The following is a 16,223-nucleotide window of genomic DNA, read 5'->3' on the forward strand; positions in this document are numbered from 1 at the left end:
CTTGCCAGTGCTGCTACTTCAGGTGCCTCATCGCCTCTCTGCAATCAGCCTTGAACACTTCTGTTGGTGCTTGGACCCCTGTACCTCTCAGTGTTCCATTGGACCAGAGGGGGGAAACTGTTTGGCAGTTCACAAAAGTCTGCCGCTTATCAGACCTCTAAAAGGAAACAGACTGTTTACTTTGCTGACACGGTGTCAGCAAGTGTGATAATGAAACAGTCCTCGGTGGCAAAACAGCCCACTGGATCAGCATTATGTAAAACTTAGGGTCTCCATTCTACAGTGTAATCATGTTTTGTATTGTTGGAAACTGATGTCATGGGGAACAAGTTGGTGCCTCAGTTACAAAGGTTAACCCAGTGTGATAAGCTTACAGAGATAGCACAAGCAGGATCATTGTTATACTGTGTTGTCATGATTGTGCCTTTATTTGATGACTTGGGGTTTTTACTTGTACATAAGGAGAGAAGTTCAATAGCACATAGAGACTCGTCAACATAGTCTCCTGCACACGTACATAGCCATCGCACTACACACACATTTTGAACCACTGTATCCTGCCATTATTAACATACTGTACAATAAACTGCATTCACTTTAACCTGCCAATATAATTTGACTCTTACCACAGCACACCTAGCAGATTTAAGGTCATAGCATACACATAGAGCTCAGGACATCTGCACCCCATAGCCACTCACCTATACACTAGTGTAACAGCAGGATGTAATATGCAGGCTACACAAGCCAGATGCACTTCCGCGTCTACCAAGTCAGATAGTGATTCGTATAGAGCCACACTACTGGCAGAAAGCAGTCTCCTGCTTCTATGCGTAACTGTCAGCAAAGAGGAAAGGTTAAAACATTATTTTGGAGTCAGATAATCGAAATACCATTAAACGAATCCCGTTCCAGTAGCACTGAGCAAGACTGCACGCATTCCTTCGCCACTCAGATACTTCTAATAATTTCTTTTTCACATGGGTGACGTGGGTATGTGACAATTTTATCATTAAATAAATGAATAAATGGGTCTTGTGCTTAGTAATGTTCCCTTTGTGTAATATTACATTTTGTTTAAAGATCAAAAACCATTCAGTGTGACAAATATGCAATAATAGAGGAAATCAGGAAGGGGGCAAATACTTTTCATGGCCCTGAAGGTGTGCATGTGCATGCGTGCTCACACAAACACACACACGTGGTGCCATTTTATAATGAGAAGACAGCGTATAAGTTTTGCAGAGCTATTTCCAGTTTTACAATGCGTTACCATATTAGGACATGGATTCTACAATGTGCCCCCATACCTGAGCTGTCATGGGCGGAGATCTCGATTATGATCTGAGAGAGAGAGAGAGCGAGAGAGAGTGAACCTCCTGTACAATCTTGCCAGAATAAATCTGTTTCAACAGGTATTCCCCACTTCCCCACTTCATTCTCAACCTTACCGAAAGTACTGACAATCTCTCTCACTCTCCGTCTCTGTCTGTTTTTGTCTGCAGTTAAAATGGCATCTGTCCAATTCTCATTTCTCATCTTTTGAATTTGGTAGGATTTTCTGCAGGTTGTCAGCATGGCCATTTCTGCATGGATTCTGTTGGTCCCCTGGGTCCTGGAATTCAAAATATCAGTAGACCATGTTTGTTGGTAGCTGGAACCAAACGTGTCTGTTTGTATTTATTTATTTTTTGCTATGCACAAATGCAACATATTAACAAGGTGTGCAGTGACAAACTACTGCCCAACTACTAAACTGTGAAATCTGACACACTTACCATTGCAATCGCCACTAGCCGTTTTTCGCACATGTACGAAAACCCACCTTTTCGTACCCGCTTCTCTTGCTTTATTCTGAAGGTCTTGTGACCTGGTGACGGCACTGATTTGACTGTGAAGTAGCTGCACCGGTTAAGAGCATCTGCCAAACATTTTTACAATTGAAAATTGTAAAAGGTGTCAGTGATGACAGCACGAAGTCACTGCGGTCCAAAGGCGTAAGCAGAGCCATCTCCAGGGGGAGGAGACCAGGCAGGTGAACGCATTCAGCGCGCATCGATTCAATCACTTTTTGATGAGGCGGGTCGTAAATCACCCAGAGAACCTGTTTGCTGCTGAGGAATGGGGCTGTGGCTTTCCCAGGGCCACGGAGTCGACAGGCGAGGACACGAAGCGCCCCGCTCGTCGCCAGTTCCCTCGGGGCGTGTCCTCTGGCTCCCTGCCACGGCTCCTCCTCCTTTATTTCACGGCCTCCTTTCTCCTTTGTGCAGCGTAGCTTCCTTGCAGTGCAGTGCGGTGGGGGGGGGGCAGAAGTCACAGCTTTTCAGTAGGCCCATGAAGGAAGACAAATAAGTCGCGTCCCCGTGCGCTGTCTTGCCACATTTTTTGTAAGCGCCCAGACCTGTGTTGCAGCAGCATGACCTTAGAATACCATACCCTTTCTGCACCTGCAGCACTAGCAGAAACAAGGACAGTTTCACTGTCTTATTTAATTCCATATCCCGTCCCTGGTCTTTGGAGCTAGCTGATTGGAGCAGGCAACCAAGTCCTCATCAGGCAGGTGCAACATCACCATTTACTGCAGATCTGCAGAAATATAATAAACGACAATCCCTAATGGCAAAATGAGGACATGTGTATGCGGCTGGCTCAGATATTCTCATGTGTGGAACAAAAATGTCAAGCTCCCTTCTGGTTTTGAACATTGTGCCCATTATTTTCTCAAAACTTGTTTTAATTTCTGCTGTTCCGTCCACACCTGTGCAAGAAAAACCACACCGTACTACAAGAGAGCTAGTAACTATTTACACCTGCAGACCACAAGGTTCTACAGGCAAGCTGGTGACTATTTTACACCCAAAAGGCCACTAGGAACTACAGAAGAGCTAATGGCTATTTACACCGTATAGCCCAGAAGGTACTATCATCAGAGCTAGTGAGTATTTCACACCCTACAGGCCACATGGTACTACATGAGTGCTAGTGACTATTTCACACCCTACAGGCCACATGGTACTACATAAGTGCTAGTGATTATTTGCACCCTATAGGCCACAAGGAACTACAGGAGAGCTGATGACTATTTACACCATATAATCCACAAGGTACAACATCAGAACTAGCAACTATTTTGCACCCTACAGGTTGTTTGGTGACTGAGCCACTCTATGGTCAGCCTGTGATCGTAGTCTGAGCCTTTGGTGACTAAACTACTCAATAGGGCTCAGCCTGCAATTGTAGTCTGAGCCTTTGGTGACTGACCCACTCCACAGACCCCAGCATTTAATCGTGGTGAGGGCCCTTACTAACCGAGCCACTCCATATAGCCCAGCATGTACTCATGGTAAGAGCCTTTACTGACCAAGCCACTCCATAGAGGCCAGCATGTACTCATGGTAAGAGCCTTTACTGACCAAGCCACTCCATAGAGCCCAGCATGTACTCATGGTAAGAGCCTTTACTGACTAAGCCACTCCATAGAGGCCAGCATGTACTCATGGTAAGAGCCTTTACTGACCAAGCCACTCCATAGAGGCCAGCATTTACTCATGGTAAGAGCCTTTACTGACCAAGCCACTCCATAGAGGCCAGCATGTACTCATGGTAAGAGCCTTTACTGACCAAGCCACTCCATAGAGGCCAGCATGTACTCATGGTAAGAGCCTTTACTGACCAAGCCACTCCATAGAGCCCAGCATGTACTCATGGTAGGAGCCTTTACTGACCGAGCCACTCCATAGAGCCCAGCATGTACTCATGGTAAGAGCCTTTACTGACCAAGCCACTCTAGGCCGCAGTCTGTAGTGACAGGCTTTATTAACTGAGACACTTCTTAGGGCCCAGCATGCCCTCATGGGCTTTATGGACCGGGCCAATTAAAAGCCCCAGCGTCCTTATTTGATTACTTTCCCTTTTTTAGCTTTTGCTATAAATTCATTGTTGCCTGGTTCACTTTCCTTTCACAAGTACTTATGTAAGAGGACCAAAGTTGGGAGAGAGAGAATAGCAGGAGCGCAGTAGGAGAGGGAGTGAGAATGACAGAGAGGTAGCGTACCTGCATGTGCCACTCCCACAGGTCTCCCTCCAACTCCACGGCATACACACCCTTTCCCTTCCCAAAGTGCCACACCCGAGCCCTCTGCAGACCCAAAGATTTCAATTCAGCCACACGCAGTAACAAGTCAGGGCTAATCCACACCCATTCTGCCTAATTCTCTGAAGGAATATCACACTCATTCATTCCCATGCAGAGAAGGACAAAGATTTAACACCAACCTGACTAAAAATGTAAATGGAAACGCTCATTTTACCTGTACAGCATGATCATAACTAATCAAGGATATATTATGATAATCTAAGCAATAGGAGGTCTTTAAATCTTTTCCACTTGGATTGAGATTGCAATTCATGCCGTGGATTTGTGTGCCTGAAGTCACTAAATAAAGCATATAAATCAACAGGGAGAAGAGAAGTTAGCACTCTTGCACTCCGCAAATACCTTGCTTTTTCTGGCAGAATTGTTACATGCCACTGTTAATGGGATATATCAGTTGAACAATCTGAATCATGTCATTTCTGCAGTACCTCTTCTCACTCCCCAATAGTTTGGATCAGAAGCACACAAAACAATTGATGCAACAAAAAGGTTGAAAATTAAATTGTGCCTTTCCACAACCCCTTCCCCCAAACAACAAATATTAAAAGCAAAGTTATCTTCACCTGATCAGCAGAAATATGACCTCATATTTTTAAAAAAATCTCCATAAGGCATAAGGGAATTCATGTTTCCTCTCAGCCCCATTCTCCAACCACTGGTCATACGCCCAGTCAGAGAAATCAAGCTGAACTCATATACACCCATTGCATAACATCACCACCTGGAGGGCGTGGGGTGTACAGCATCACATAGAATACAGGCTCCTGTCTTTTATTTTTAACTCTATTTTGCCGGATTGCTGTGGTGCTCCATTTCAAGTCAGGGTAGATTGGTAGAAAACCGTGATGATGCCCTCTGGAAATCAAATCAAAAATGTTTTTTTGCTGCGCAGTGCTTTTGCAAATTTGCGGAAACAATTATGCAAACTGACCATTTTTGCGGCACTATGGAACTCGACTGAGCGCCAGGAAAAATGAACTCGGTGCCAAATTCTCATCCGTCCCCAGAGTTCTGAGCCGAGAGTAAGGGTGACGGTAAACTTTGGCAGTGGCTCACTTCAGTGTAGCGACACAGCAATGCCCGACTCAGCCAGGAACCCAAGGGTCCGTGTGTCAGGTGTGTTTGTGGTCCATACCGTGTCCTGCCGTGTCTTCGCTATGAATACTGACAGCTGTGCTAGTGGGCGGCAGATTAGGTTAAAGTTCAGTGTACAAAGTACAAAGCAGGCAGCTGTGTCCTAGCACAAAGCAATTACACACAAAGTCTAGCAGACACCTAGTTCTAAAAACAATGTACACAAAAAGGGAATCGTAAACCTTGCGAACACAAAGATGCCAATGTTTATGCTCGTCCTCGAGACACAGAGACACACAAGGAAAGATATAATAAGACTGTCACCAGTCAGGAGCTCCCGTGGGAAAAACCGGTGTAAAATCCAAAACAAACATACAATATAAATCTCGTTTTTGCACTTTTCGAATGAAAGGACATTAAAGATTAACCAGTGTAGGTGTATGTGAAGGGGAATGAGGAAAAAGCCTTGACTGCATTTTTTTGACTCCTCCACCCTTCCCCCAGGATGTCTCCGCTCCCCCCTCCCCTCCCAGATTCTCCGATGTCTCCCAGAGTACCCCTGAGAGGGCTGGAACCTATCAACTTACGCTGGGCCCCATACCTGTCCGACAGGATGGGTGGGTCCCTCCGGCAGCTGCATGTACCCTAGGTGGGCAGAGCCAGAGAGACAGGGCACGTGAGGCCCCGCCCCCCTCCATGAGCCGCAGAGATTTAAAGCGGCCACCCCGAGCGGTCTGTCACTAAGAGGGATCTGACCGTCCTTCTTTGTGAGCTGACTCACTCCTCCTGGTCCTCTCCTCACTCTCTCGTCTTCCACTCAACCCAGACGGCAGTTCTCTCTTTTTTCTTTCTTTTTTCTTCTCCCTCCGACACCCACCTACCCTAACCATGAGCAGCAGATCCAGCTTCTCTATAACCAAGACCTCATATGGAGGAGGCGGCGGCGGTGGCTACGGAGGTGGCGGCGGCGGCGGCGGCAGCGGGAGGGCTTTCTCCGCTAAGTCGTACGCTGGGGCCTCCTCCTCCCGCATGTCCGTAAGGTCGAGCGGTGGCGGTGGCGGCGGCGGCTTCGGCGGCGGCGGCGGCGGCTTCGGCGGTGGAAGCATGAGGATGGGCGGGGGCGGAGGATACGGTGGTGGTGGCGGCGGCGGCGGATTTATCGGCGGCGGCAGTGCATACGGCATTCCATACAGTAGCAGCATGGGTGGTGGTGGTGGCATGGGCGGCTTCGGCGGCGGCATCACTGCTGTTACGGTCAACCACAGCCTGCTCGCCCCCGTCACCATGGAGATCGACCCCGACATCCAGGTCGTCCGCACCCAGGAGAAGGAACAGATCAAGACCCTGAACAACCGCTTCGCCTCCTTCATCGATAAGGTCAGTCCCAGTTTTTCTTGCAGTGTGCGCCTTGCCATCAGTGATTAGGAGTGCAACACCCAGTAGACTGCAGATGTTGGAGTGACCACGTATAAGCACATATTACGATGGGTTATCTTTTCAAGAACAAGCATCAATAATCAGATTGTTCATAAAGAAAAAATGACGATTAAAAATGAACCGCTGAGTCCAATCTCATCTATGAAGCGTGAATGTAAATCACTGCAAGCTTCTTTTGTCTTTGGATGACTCTGGTTATTCAAATTCATTAAACGGGGAAAAGGTTGCCCTGGGTTTTGGGGGTGTGTGGTTTTTTTTGCAATTGCTGGAGATATCCAAAGGCAAATACTTTACAATAGCAAAATGACAGTATGTCCACACTGGTGAACTGCTGGTTCAACAAAATTTCAAATCCACTGAAAGGAAATCCTGAATGCATAGGTGTGGCTCTAAAAATTGTAAAGTGAGAGATGCAGGGATAACAGAATGTCTTTTTGCTTTACTGCACTGAATACAGTGTGATGTTTACTGTTGCCGTAGAGACAAAAGACTCATCTGGACGTAGCACCCTGAGCTTATTCTTTGCCTGGCAAATGCATAGTAATGATCTCTCGCGTCTGCACGGGGGGTGTTTGGAAACCCTAGACCTTGCACACCCCACTGCTGTTGCTGCTGTCCATATAAAGGCAGACATCAGATTATCACCTGTTCCAAGGCAGTAGTGTACCTGGGGTCTTTGTATCAAAGGCCAGAGGGCGACTGAACCATAGCCCGGGGGTGAGGTTGGGTGCTGACCGCGGCACGTCTTACCGCTCCAAAATGCGGGCGGGTTTTCTGCTCAGCTTCTGCCAGGCAGGAAACGCGGGCACAGCCTTAGCCTGCAAGCTATTTTTACAGTGGTATTTGAAGGACACAGCAAGCAGCGTACACGATTACGGTAAAATAAATGCCTTGGCTCTCGGCAAAACTGCACAAGGAAGGGTGAAAATAAAGCCAAGCATATAAGAGACACGGCCACGCCTCGCTCGAAAAATGTGCAGCCAGCTGTCGCACCTGCCACACAGCTGTAAGCCGCACCTGTGGTCGCGGGGGAAACGAATGCCTTGATTTTTGTAATTGAGCGCGCTGCATCGCGCTCAACTGACTATCAAACGTTTCATTTTCATTCAAAGACTAAAATACATTTAAAGAACGCATTAGCGATCTTTGAAAAAAAATTTACCTTATTGCCATAAATATTTTTCGATGGCTGCAATGGTAATGAGCGGGTAAATATACTTTATATCTTCCCGCCAAGGTCTTGCTGGAAAAAGAGGTGTGGACATGACACAAGAACTTATTAAAACTGTGAGAAAAAGGGAACAGTATAATTATTAGTACAGTATGGTCCATGGGTGGCAAGTCGGGACAGGACTGCTAAGTGCTCCTCTGCCACGCCTGCATGGGTGTTGGCTCTATCCTGCCTTCAGCCCTTCCGGCTACAGTGTCTTAAAGGAATTTTGGAAAACACGATGTGAAGAGGAACAGTTTGAACATGTCTTAAAAATCACGGCATGAGCTCCCAGAAGAGACCTGCCAAAGACCCCCCCCCCCCCCCCCCCCAGGATCCGAGTGTGTCACGTGTGCCCCGCCCACTGCGGTAACGCCCAGCCCAAATGCCAATCACAGCTAGGATGAGAGCCTGATGGATCCCGCCCCTGTGTTCAAGGCAATGATGAGATTCTATTCAGGACAAAATTTTAAAAAACTATGCAATTTATTTATTTATTTATTTATTTTTTGTGAATGATTTTAAACAATGTATTTTATAGCTTTTTACGAAATACATTTATATATTTCTGAACCACAGCAGATAAAGTAGTGGGCCAAAAAATCTAGGTGGGGTCACAAAATAAAAAGCGCAATTCAATTTTGGAATTAAATCAATGACAAAGTGCACACTACACATCAAACTTTTAAAACCGAAAGCTCTATTTTTACACGATGAAACAAGAACCAGAAATCCTGTGGCCTTCCACAAGTTACAGTCAACAGCTTTTGCCTTTTTTCATAAATTTCGTGAAGCATTCTTAATTTGATCCTCCCTCCTATAGGTACGTTTCCTGGAGCAACAGAACAAGATGCTGGAGACCAAATGGTCCTTCCTGAAGGACCAGACCGCCTCCCGCTCCAACATCGACGCCATGTACGAGGCCTACATCGCCAACCTGCGCAGGCAGCTCGACGGTCTTGGCAACGAGAAAATGAAGCTGGAGGGAGAGCTGAAGAACATGCAAGGCATGGTGGAGGACTTCAAGAACAAGTGAGTACTGTCAGACCAGCACTAGCTGAAACATAAACCCACTGCATCAGCCTGTTTCCATAAGCACTGGCTGCTTCTGGGTAAAGACACAGTAAGAAAAGCATGTTTTCCGAGTAAATGCATCAGGGGTCAAGTAACAAGTTTAGCTGCTCCAATCAGAACCATTATAATGTTTTCCATTAGTTGAGTTTAGCTTTCCTGGTTAAGCAAAGTAAAGAAAGAAATACATTTGTGCACTTCTTACAGGTACGAAGATGAAATCAACAAGCGAGCTTCAGCAGAAAACGAATTTGTCTTGCTCAAGAAGGTAAGGAGATTTCAAACTTTGAGAAGAATTCATTTAATTCCCCTTCACCACCCACCGGCAAATTAATGTTCTCTCCACTCCCCCAGGATGTTGATGGAGCATACCTGACCAAAGTAGAGCTGGAGGCACAGGTTGATGCTCTTCAGGACGAAATTAACTTCCTCAGAGCCATCTACGAAGCGGTAAGGTCAACCTGCTGACTTGTGAAAGTCAATGGCATAGTGTGACAAGAGATATTTTAATATATCTGCCTTTATATTATCAAAAAGCTTTCCATCCATTTTGGAGATCTTTATCCCTATACATTCCAAATTCTTTAATCCATGGACTCTCTCTCTCCCTCCCTCCCTCATTCCAGGAGCTGCGTGAGCTGCAGAACCAGGTGAAGGACACCTCCGTGGTGGTGGAGATGGACAACAGTCGCAACCTGGACATGGACTCCATCGTGGCTGAAGTGCGTGCCCAGTACGAGGACATCGCCAACCGCAGCCGCGCAGAGGCCGAGTCCTGGTACAAGCAGAAGGTGAGCATTGTTTAAATCAGATCCACCTGGAGCCCCCACCGCCACCCCCCCCCCTCCCGCACCTCATCTTCCTTTATCCGCAGTCCAAGTCAAAGCCACCGCAAAGAATGTGAGTCTGGAAATGCCATGACAAATGACCCTTTTTGCTTTCCCAATAAAGTATGAGGAGATGCAGTCCTCTGCCGGGAAACACGGCGATGACCTGCGCAACACCAAGTCCGAGATCGCCGAGTTGAACCGGATGATCAGCCGTCTACAGAACGAGATCGAGAACGTCAAGCAGCAGGTGAGGAAACGGCCACTGCGTGTCGGACTAATACACAGTGGGGATTCGGCGGCTGCGACCTCCAGCTAGCAGAGCAGCCTATTTCCAGAAATCTGAAAGGCCAGAACGGAGCGAAGGCAGAGGTTCAGTCTTTTTGCTGTCCTTTGTTCCATAGCGTGCCGCCCTGGAGGCTCAGATCGCAGAGGCCGAGGAGCGCGGGGATCTTGCCGTAAAAGACGCCAAGGCCCGCATCAGGGACCTGGAAGAGGCCCTGCAGAGAGCCAAGCAGGACATGGCCCGCCAGGTACGCGAATACCAGGAGCTGATGAACGTCAAGCTGGCCCTGGACATCGAGATCGCCACCTACAGGAAGCTGCTGGAGGGAGAGGAGTTCAGGTGAGCACGGAACCAGACAGAAATGTCTGGCGTTGAACCACTCCTGCAATCCAGCGGTGTGCTAACGCTGTGCCAATGTAAAGCAATCCTGCCTTGTGTGACGAAGCTTGGTACACATTCTAAAAAGCTTTTTCTGATTTCTCCAAAGACTGGCCGGCGGAGGCCCTCAAGCAACCATCCATGTTCAGTCCACCACAAGCACTGTCAGCGCTGGCGGCGGCGGCGGCGGTGGCGGTGAGTACCTTTCTTTCATTTGAAGCACATTCTTTTAACCAGGTTGTGCTGTGGATTTTGAAGCACAGGAATTTAAGTTACTGAAATGGTGGTTCACATTTCCACCGCAAGTGAAGGAAAAAATATCATAGAAAATTGGCACCGCATTAGATTAAATGTCTACCCATCTTTTCCGAACCATATGTGGAAATCTGAATTTTCTGTACTGTACCACAAGCAGAACTGCAATCACATGAAGAGGTTGTATTTGAGCAGCACATTGATGTTCCTTGATGTTGGAAGAGTGGTTAATGTCCACCTCTGTGTGTGTGCAGGTTACGGAGGCGGTTATGGCATGGGCGGCGGCGGAGGCGGCGGAGGCGGCGGTGGATATGGCTACAGCGGAGGAAGCATGGGAGGCATGGGAGGCTACGGTGGTGGTGGTGGTGGTAGCATGAGCATGAGCAAGAGTTCCATGGTCTCTCGATCTAGATATTAAAGCTTACAAAGATGAGCCCCCCTCACCTTTTCCCCCCTTCTCCCCCTCCACCCCTCCTTTCCTTCCAGTCTCTCTTGCTTCTCCATACACACGATTCATTCATATGACCTGGCCCTCATCAGGGCATCTATTGATCCATGTCTGAATATATTGCAATGAGTCTCCAGAAACCCATGGTACCCATTCCCGGATGAAACAAATAACAGAAATTCCAGTCAGTTCAGGTCAAGTGCCATAACTGGGGTCAATTGAAGCCCTTTCTCGTTCAAAGGTGAAAAACCGAAACCAGACTTTTTGTTTGTTTTCCTACGTGCAATTTCTCCTTATACAACAGTTTTCCTTCACTGACACATACCTGATTTCAAAAATGCAAAAAAAAAAAAAAACACACAAAAAAAAACAGACAAGATCATGAGGACAACCAGCCAGGAAGATCGTCAGCTCCAACCTGGCTGTTAAACTGTTGCTCCAGGGCAGCAGAGTGAGACAGACACAGCGCTATTTACATTCTCCAGCAGCAAGGCCTACAGTGCCACAGGCGAGAGCCGTTAGCCTGTGCTCTCCTTGCTGTTGCAAGTGTGAAGGCAGAAAGTGCCTCAAAGCAAGCTTGTGCTTCCTTTCTTCTCACAAAGCAGAAAAACCTCTCTACCCACCCAGCTTTGCCATGTTTTGAGTCAACAAAAAGCAGTCTTTTTAGTTTAAAAAACCAAGCGGTGCCCCCTCCCGTTAAGGAGGTAGTCTGTACTGAAGTAGGTCTGAAAATCTGACATTTTTTCTTTACCGTTTTCCTCCTCTCCCAGGGATGTTGGGTTCACCACAGAGGTTTTGTTTTTGTTTTTTTTGGAAAATGCTTAAGTTTTGTTTTCTTTTTGATTTCACTTCACAAGTAAAAGGCTGACCACTGTGACCAGATTTAAAACAGATTCAATTGACTGTACAACACCAGAACTCTGAATAAATCTGTGTTCTATAATCACTGCCTCTTGCCTCTTTCTCTGGTTTAACTTACATTCAATGCACTTGTGTTCATACTTAAAATCAGGGTTTGTATTGTCAGAGTCTAATTTGCACATTCTAATCAGTGCAAATGAAAGGTGCCTATGGAAGAAAATAAAATTCAAAAAGATTTTAATTTAAAAGCACATTCATTTTAACAGATTGATTTTTTTGTGTAAAATTAATATATTTGAAATTTTTACCATAAATTCAATGCTTTGGAATTCATTCACGTAAAATCTTTTTTTGAGGTTTTGAGCTCACATTTCAAAACTTTTGATTCCCAAAAATTAAAATCTTAAAAAACAGGCTCTCAAAAATTCAGGTTCCATATTTAAATGCCTCAAATTTAGTTTTTAAAAAACTTCAGTTTGTAAAAAGTTTGCAGAAATTCAGTTCCAAAACAAGTAGCCTAAAGTACATCCAGGTTACTCGGGAAAAGGGGTTAAACATGGATGCAATTGATTCTATCTGTAGCCAATCAACATCGATCTGTGATAAAAGGGCCAAAGCATGAAGATTCCAGATAATCTGACCCATCTGCAGCAGACACCTACAGCAACTCTCGAACGTTAGCAAGGGAGGCATAGATGGCGAGTGCAGCCAGTTTCAGGGTTTTTCCTGCTTTGAAAGCTGCCTAAGCTGCTGATAGGAGAAATCGTGCGCATTGCAAGACACATGACCATTCCAAATACTGCTATTCGTGTAGAATGACCCCCTTACAATGTGTAAATCCTTCAGTATACGCCTTATTTCCACTCCAATTCTGGCACTATAATATGTATTTATGTGAATAGCTAAAAATTGCTGCCATTAATTGCTGCCATAAATCTATACTTACACATAGCCTTCTTTGAAGTGCATTAGCAAGGCATCAGAACGTTATTGTGAGGGGGTGGCATGGTTATGGTGTTGAATTTGGGCACAATCAGGTTACAGTTATCAATAACAAACAGCTCCTCATTGTGTAAACTGAGGCTCATGGAAGCATATGTATGTTTGAGGGATATATATATATATGGGAAAGTTTATTCGCCTGCCACTGTCAGCTTTGATGGATCTGACCCTTGATTTCAGAGTCTGTGAACCTAGCAGCTCTGAAGATGCTGCACCAGTGGAGGACTGATCATGAGAATCTGGGAGAATGCACGTCATTGTGTGGTTCCATCTAACAGGAAATCAAACATAAATACAGGACATGTACTGTAGCATGATTGTTGTTATTTAAATATAGAAAATGTAGCATATATACAATTAGAAAATGTTAGATGGATGCTGTTATTTAGACATAGGAAATGAAGTACTGAATCCACTAATCGCATAAACTGTCAGTTGGAAATTTAATGCACTATTTTAATGTGACAAAATGAAGTCATTGGTGAAAATGATTGGTAATTCACACCGATGTCTGTTTTAGCTCAGTTGTCCTGCCCAGGGTTGCAATCTTCCTATTTTTTTGCCAAATTGCCACTCAATTAACACAATCTTGTGTGACTGAAATGTGAATTGGTGTATTGCCTTCCTTTTTTCCCTTGAAGTGTCAACATAATGGTTTGATTGTGGAGTTGAATTGGCCATATGTGTTCCTTCAGTGACTTGTTTGTTGTAAGAGCCAGTTGGTAGTTCCAGGTTTTCAGAATGTTCCAGAATAAGCATTGTTGTGAGCACTTACACACCATAGCTTTTGCTTCTTTTATGGACAGGTTGGGCAGATTGCTCCTTTGGCTCTGGATTTTCATTTGATCTGGTTTGATCTGGATTTTGATCTTTCTTCATAGTATAGTAAAAGTGTTGAATTGTGAGATTTAAAAAAAAAGAAATAAAGTCAACCAGCTATTCTATGTTCCCATTTCTCCAAAATCATTCAAAGACTAAAGAAAAACATGCATACATGTTTTATAGCTAGAAATTAATGGATGAATATTCATCTGATGTTTCATTCACAGACTATATCAGGGCCAAAACGATGTGTGGATGCTGGTTTTTGTCCCAGTAATTTATTACAGGGTTAATTTTAGAAACAGTAGCACACACCAGTGTAATAGGTGCAGTGTTCAACTGTAACTCACAGCTTTATCAAACAAAGTGATAAAGCCAAATAAAATAAATGGATTAGACTTACTATAGCATTACAAACAGAAGTTGGCATGAATCTTGCATTGAGCAAGACCTTGACTGAAGACTATGATTAGTTAATTAGTTGAATCAGGTGTTGCAATGTTAGGCTAAAACAAAAAAGCTGCACCCACGCCAGCCATTTCAGGGTAAGATTGTAACAGAGCTTTAATTAACCAATCATAATCCATAACTTTGCAGAGGGTAACAGGTATCCCATTCATTCACTTCGTTAGGGAACACTGACCTCTAGTGTACAGTACCATACTACAGAGTCTCTCCATTGTAATGTGTGATAATCCAACCAGGAACAGTTGTGAGCATGTGCAGTGCGTGAAGGTGGGTACCACAGTCCCTGTATTAATGGTGTAGCATGTCTCTTTTGTACACCAGCTAATGGATTATTAATACTGCCCGTACCATGAAGAGAAGAGGACAGAGCAGTTTTGTGATGTGATATCTGTAAAAAACAAAAAACAAAAAAAAAACAGCTAAATCTTATTTAATAGAAGGCACCATTTAGGCCTTATGTACATTTTGCCTGTGTATCCTAGTATCCTGCAATTAGATGTTACATCAGATGTAGTTATTGGCAGTATAGTATGGGGCGACATAGCTCAGGAGGTAAGACCGATTGTCTGGCAGTCGGAGGGTTGCCGGTTCAAACCCCGCCCTGGGCGTGGTTCACAGATGCAGAGCCTACGCTTCGGGCGTTGCCACCCCGCGTGATATTACACTAATATTTCCAACTGTGACTTCAAGCTGCCATTCGGAAAAAAATGCAGCCGGCAAACGCTTGCAAAGTTCAGTAGCTCCCAGACAATAGGGCCTAGGACCGTAAAACCACTGCTAAAGTGTTCACAGACAGCGGCCCCGAGACTCAGAGCCTATGCTTCAGGCGTTACCACCTCGCCCGATATTACACGAATATTTCCAACTGTGACTTTAAGCTGCCATTCGGAAAAAAAAGCCGGCGACAAACGCTTTCAAAGTACAATAGCTCCCAGACAATAGGGCCTAGGACCATCGAACCACTGCTAAAGTGTTCACAGACAGCGGCCCCGAGACGCAGAGCCCAAGCTTCGGGCGTTGCCACCCCGCGCGATATTACACGAATATTTCCAACCGTGATTTTAAGCCGCCATTCGGAAAAAAACGCAGCCGGCAAACTCTTTCAAAGTTCAATAGATCCCAGACAATAGGGCCTAGGACGGTCAAACCACTGCTAAAGTGTTCACAGACAGCGGCCCCGAGACACAGAGCCTATACTTCGGGCGTTACCACCCCGCCCGATTTTACACTAATATTTCCAAATGTGACTATAAGCTGCCATTTGGAAAAAAATGCAGCCGGCTAACGCTTTCAATGTTCAATAGCTCCCAGACAATAGGGCCTAGGACCATCAAACCACTGCTAGAGTGTTCACAGACAGCGGCCCCGAGAAGCAGAGCCTATGTTTCGGGCGCTACCACCCCGTGCGATTTTACACGAATATTTCCAACCCTGACTTTAAGCCGCCGACCGGAAAAAAATGCAGCCGGCTAACGCTTTCAAAGTTCAATAGCTCCCAGACAATAGGGCCTAGAACCATCAAACCACAGCTAGAGTGTTCACTGACAGCGGCCCCGAGAAGCAGAGCCTATGCTTCGGGCGCTACGACCCCGTGCGATTTTACACGAATATTTCCAAACCTGACTTTAAGCCGCCGATCGGAAAAAATGCAGCCGGCTAACGCTTTCAAAGTTCAATAGCTCCCAGACAATAGGGCCTAGGACCATCAAACCACTGCTAGAGTGTTCACAGACAGCGGCCCCGAGAAGCAGAGCATATGTTTCGGGCGCTACCACCCCGCGCGATTTTACACGAATATTTCCAACCCTGACTTTAAGCCGCCGACCGGAAAAAATGCAGCCGGCTAACGCTTTCAATGTTCAATAGCTCCCAGACAATAGGGCCTAGGACCATCAAACCACTGCTAGAGTGTTCACAGACAGCGGCCC

At 45.7% G+C, this 16,223-nt stretch overlaps 1 protein-coding gene and 1 long non-coding RNA gene across 3 annotated transcripts in view; one reads left to right on the plus strand and one right to left on the minus strand.

Annotated features, from left to right (window-relative positions):
- Window positions 1–16,223, minus strand: part of LOC135234463 (uncharacterized) — a 71,675-nt gene that overhangs the window by 49,037 nt on the left and 6,415 nt on the right. The gene's annotated exons all lie outside the window — the stretch shown is intronic.
- Window positions 5,953–11,519, plus strand: LOC135234460 (intermediate filament protein ON3-like). 2 transcript variants are annotated; one of them, XM_064299105.1, is made up of 9 exons: window positions 5,953–6,607; window positions 8,701–8,909; window positions 9,156–9,216; window positions 9,303–9,398; window positions 9,575–9,739; window positions 9,900–10,025; window positions 10,180–10,400; window positions 10,549–10,642; window positions 10,954–11,519. In XM_064299105.1, exons 1-9 carry the CDS (start codon window positions 6,119–6,121, stop codon window positions 11,110–11,112), a joined length of 1,620 nt encoding a protein of 539 aa, XP_064155175.1. In that variant the 5' UTR covers window positions 5,953–6,118; the 3' UTR covers window positions 11,113–11,519. The 2 variants fall into 2 exon arrangements, with proteins under 2 accessions (XP_064155175.1, XP_064155176.1); XM_064299106.1 differs by having other exon boundaries at window positions 10,549–10,634; window positions 10,949–11,519.

Source organism: Anguilla rostrata, chromosome 11, assembly GCF_018555375.3.
Source record: "Anguilla rostrata isolate EN2019 chromosome 11, ASM1855537v3, whole genome shotgun sequence".
Taxonomy (NCBI): Eukaryota; Metazoa; Chordata; class Actinopteri; order Anguilliformes; family Anguillidae; genus Anguilla; species Anguilla rostrata.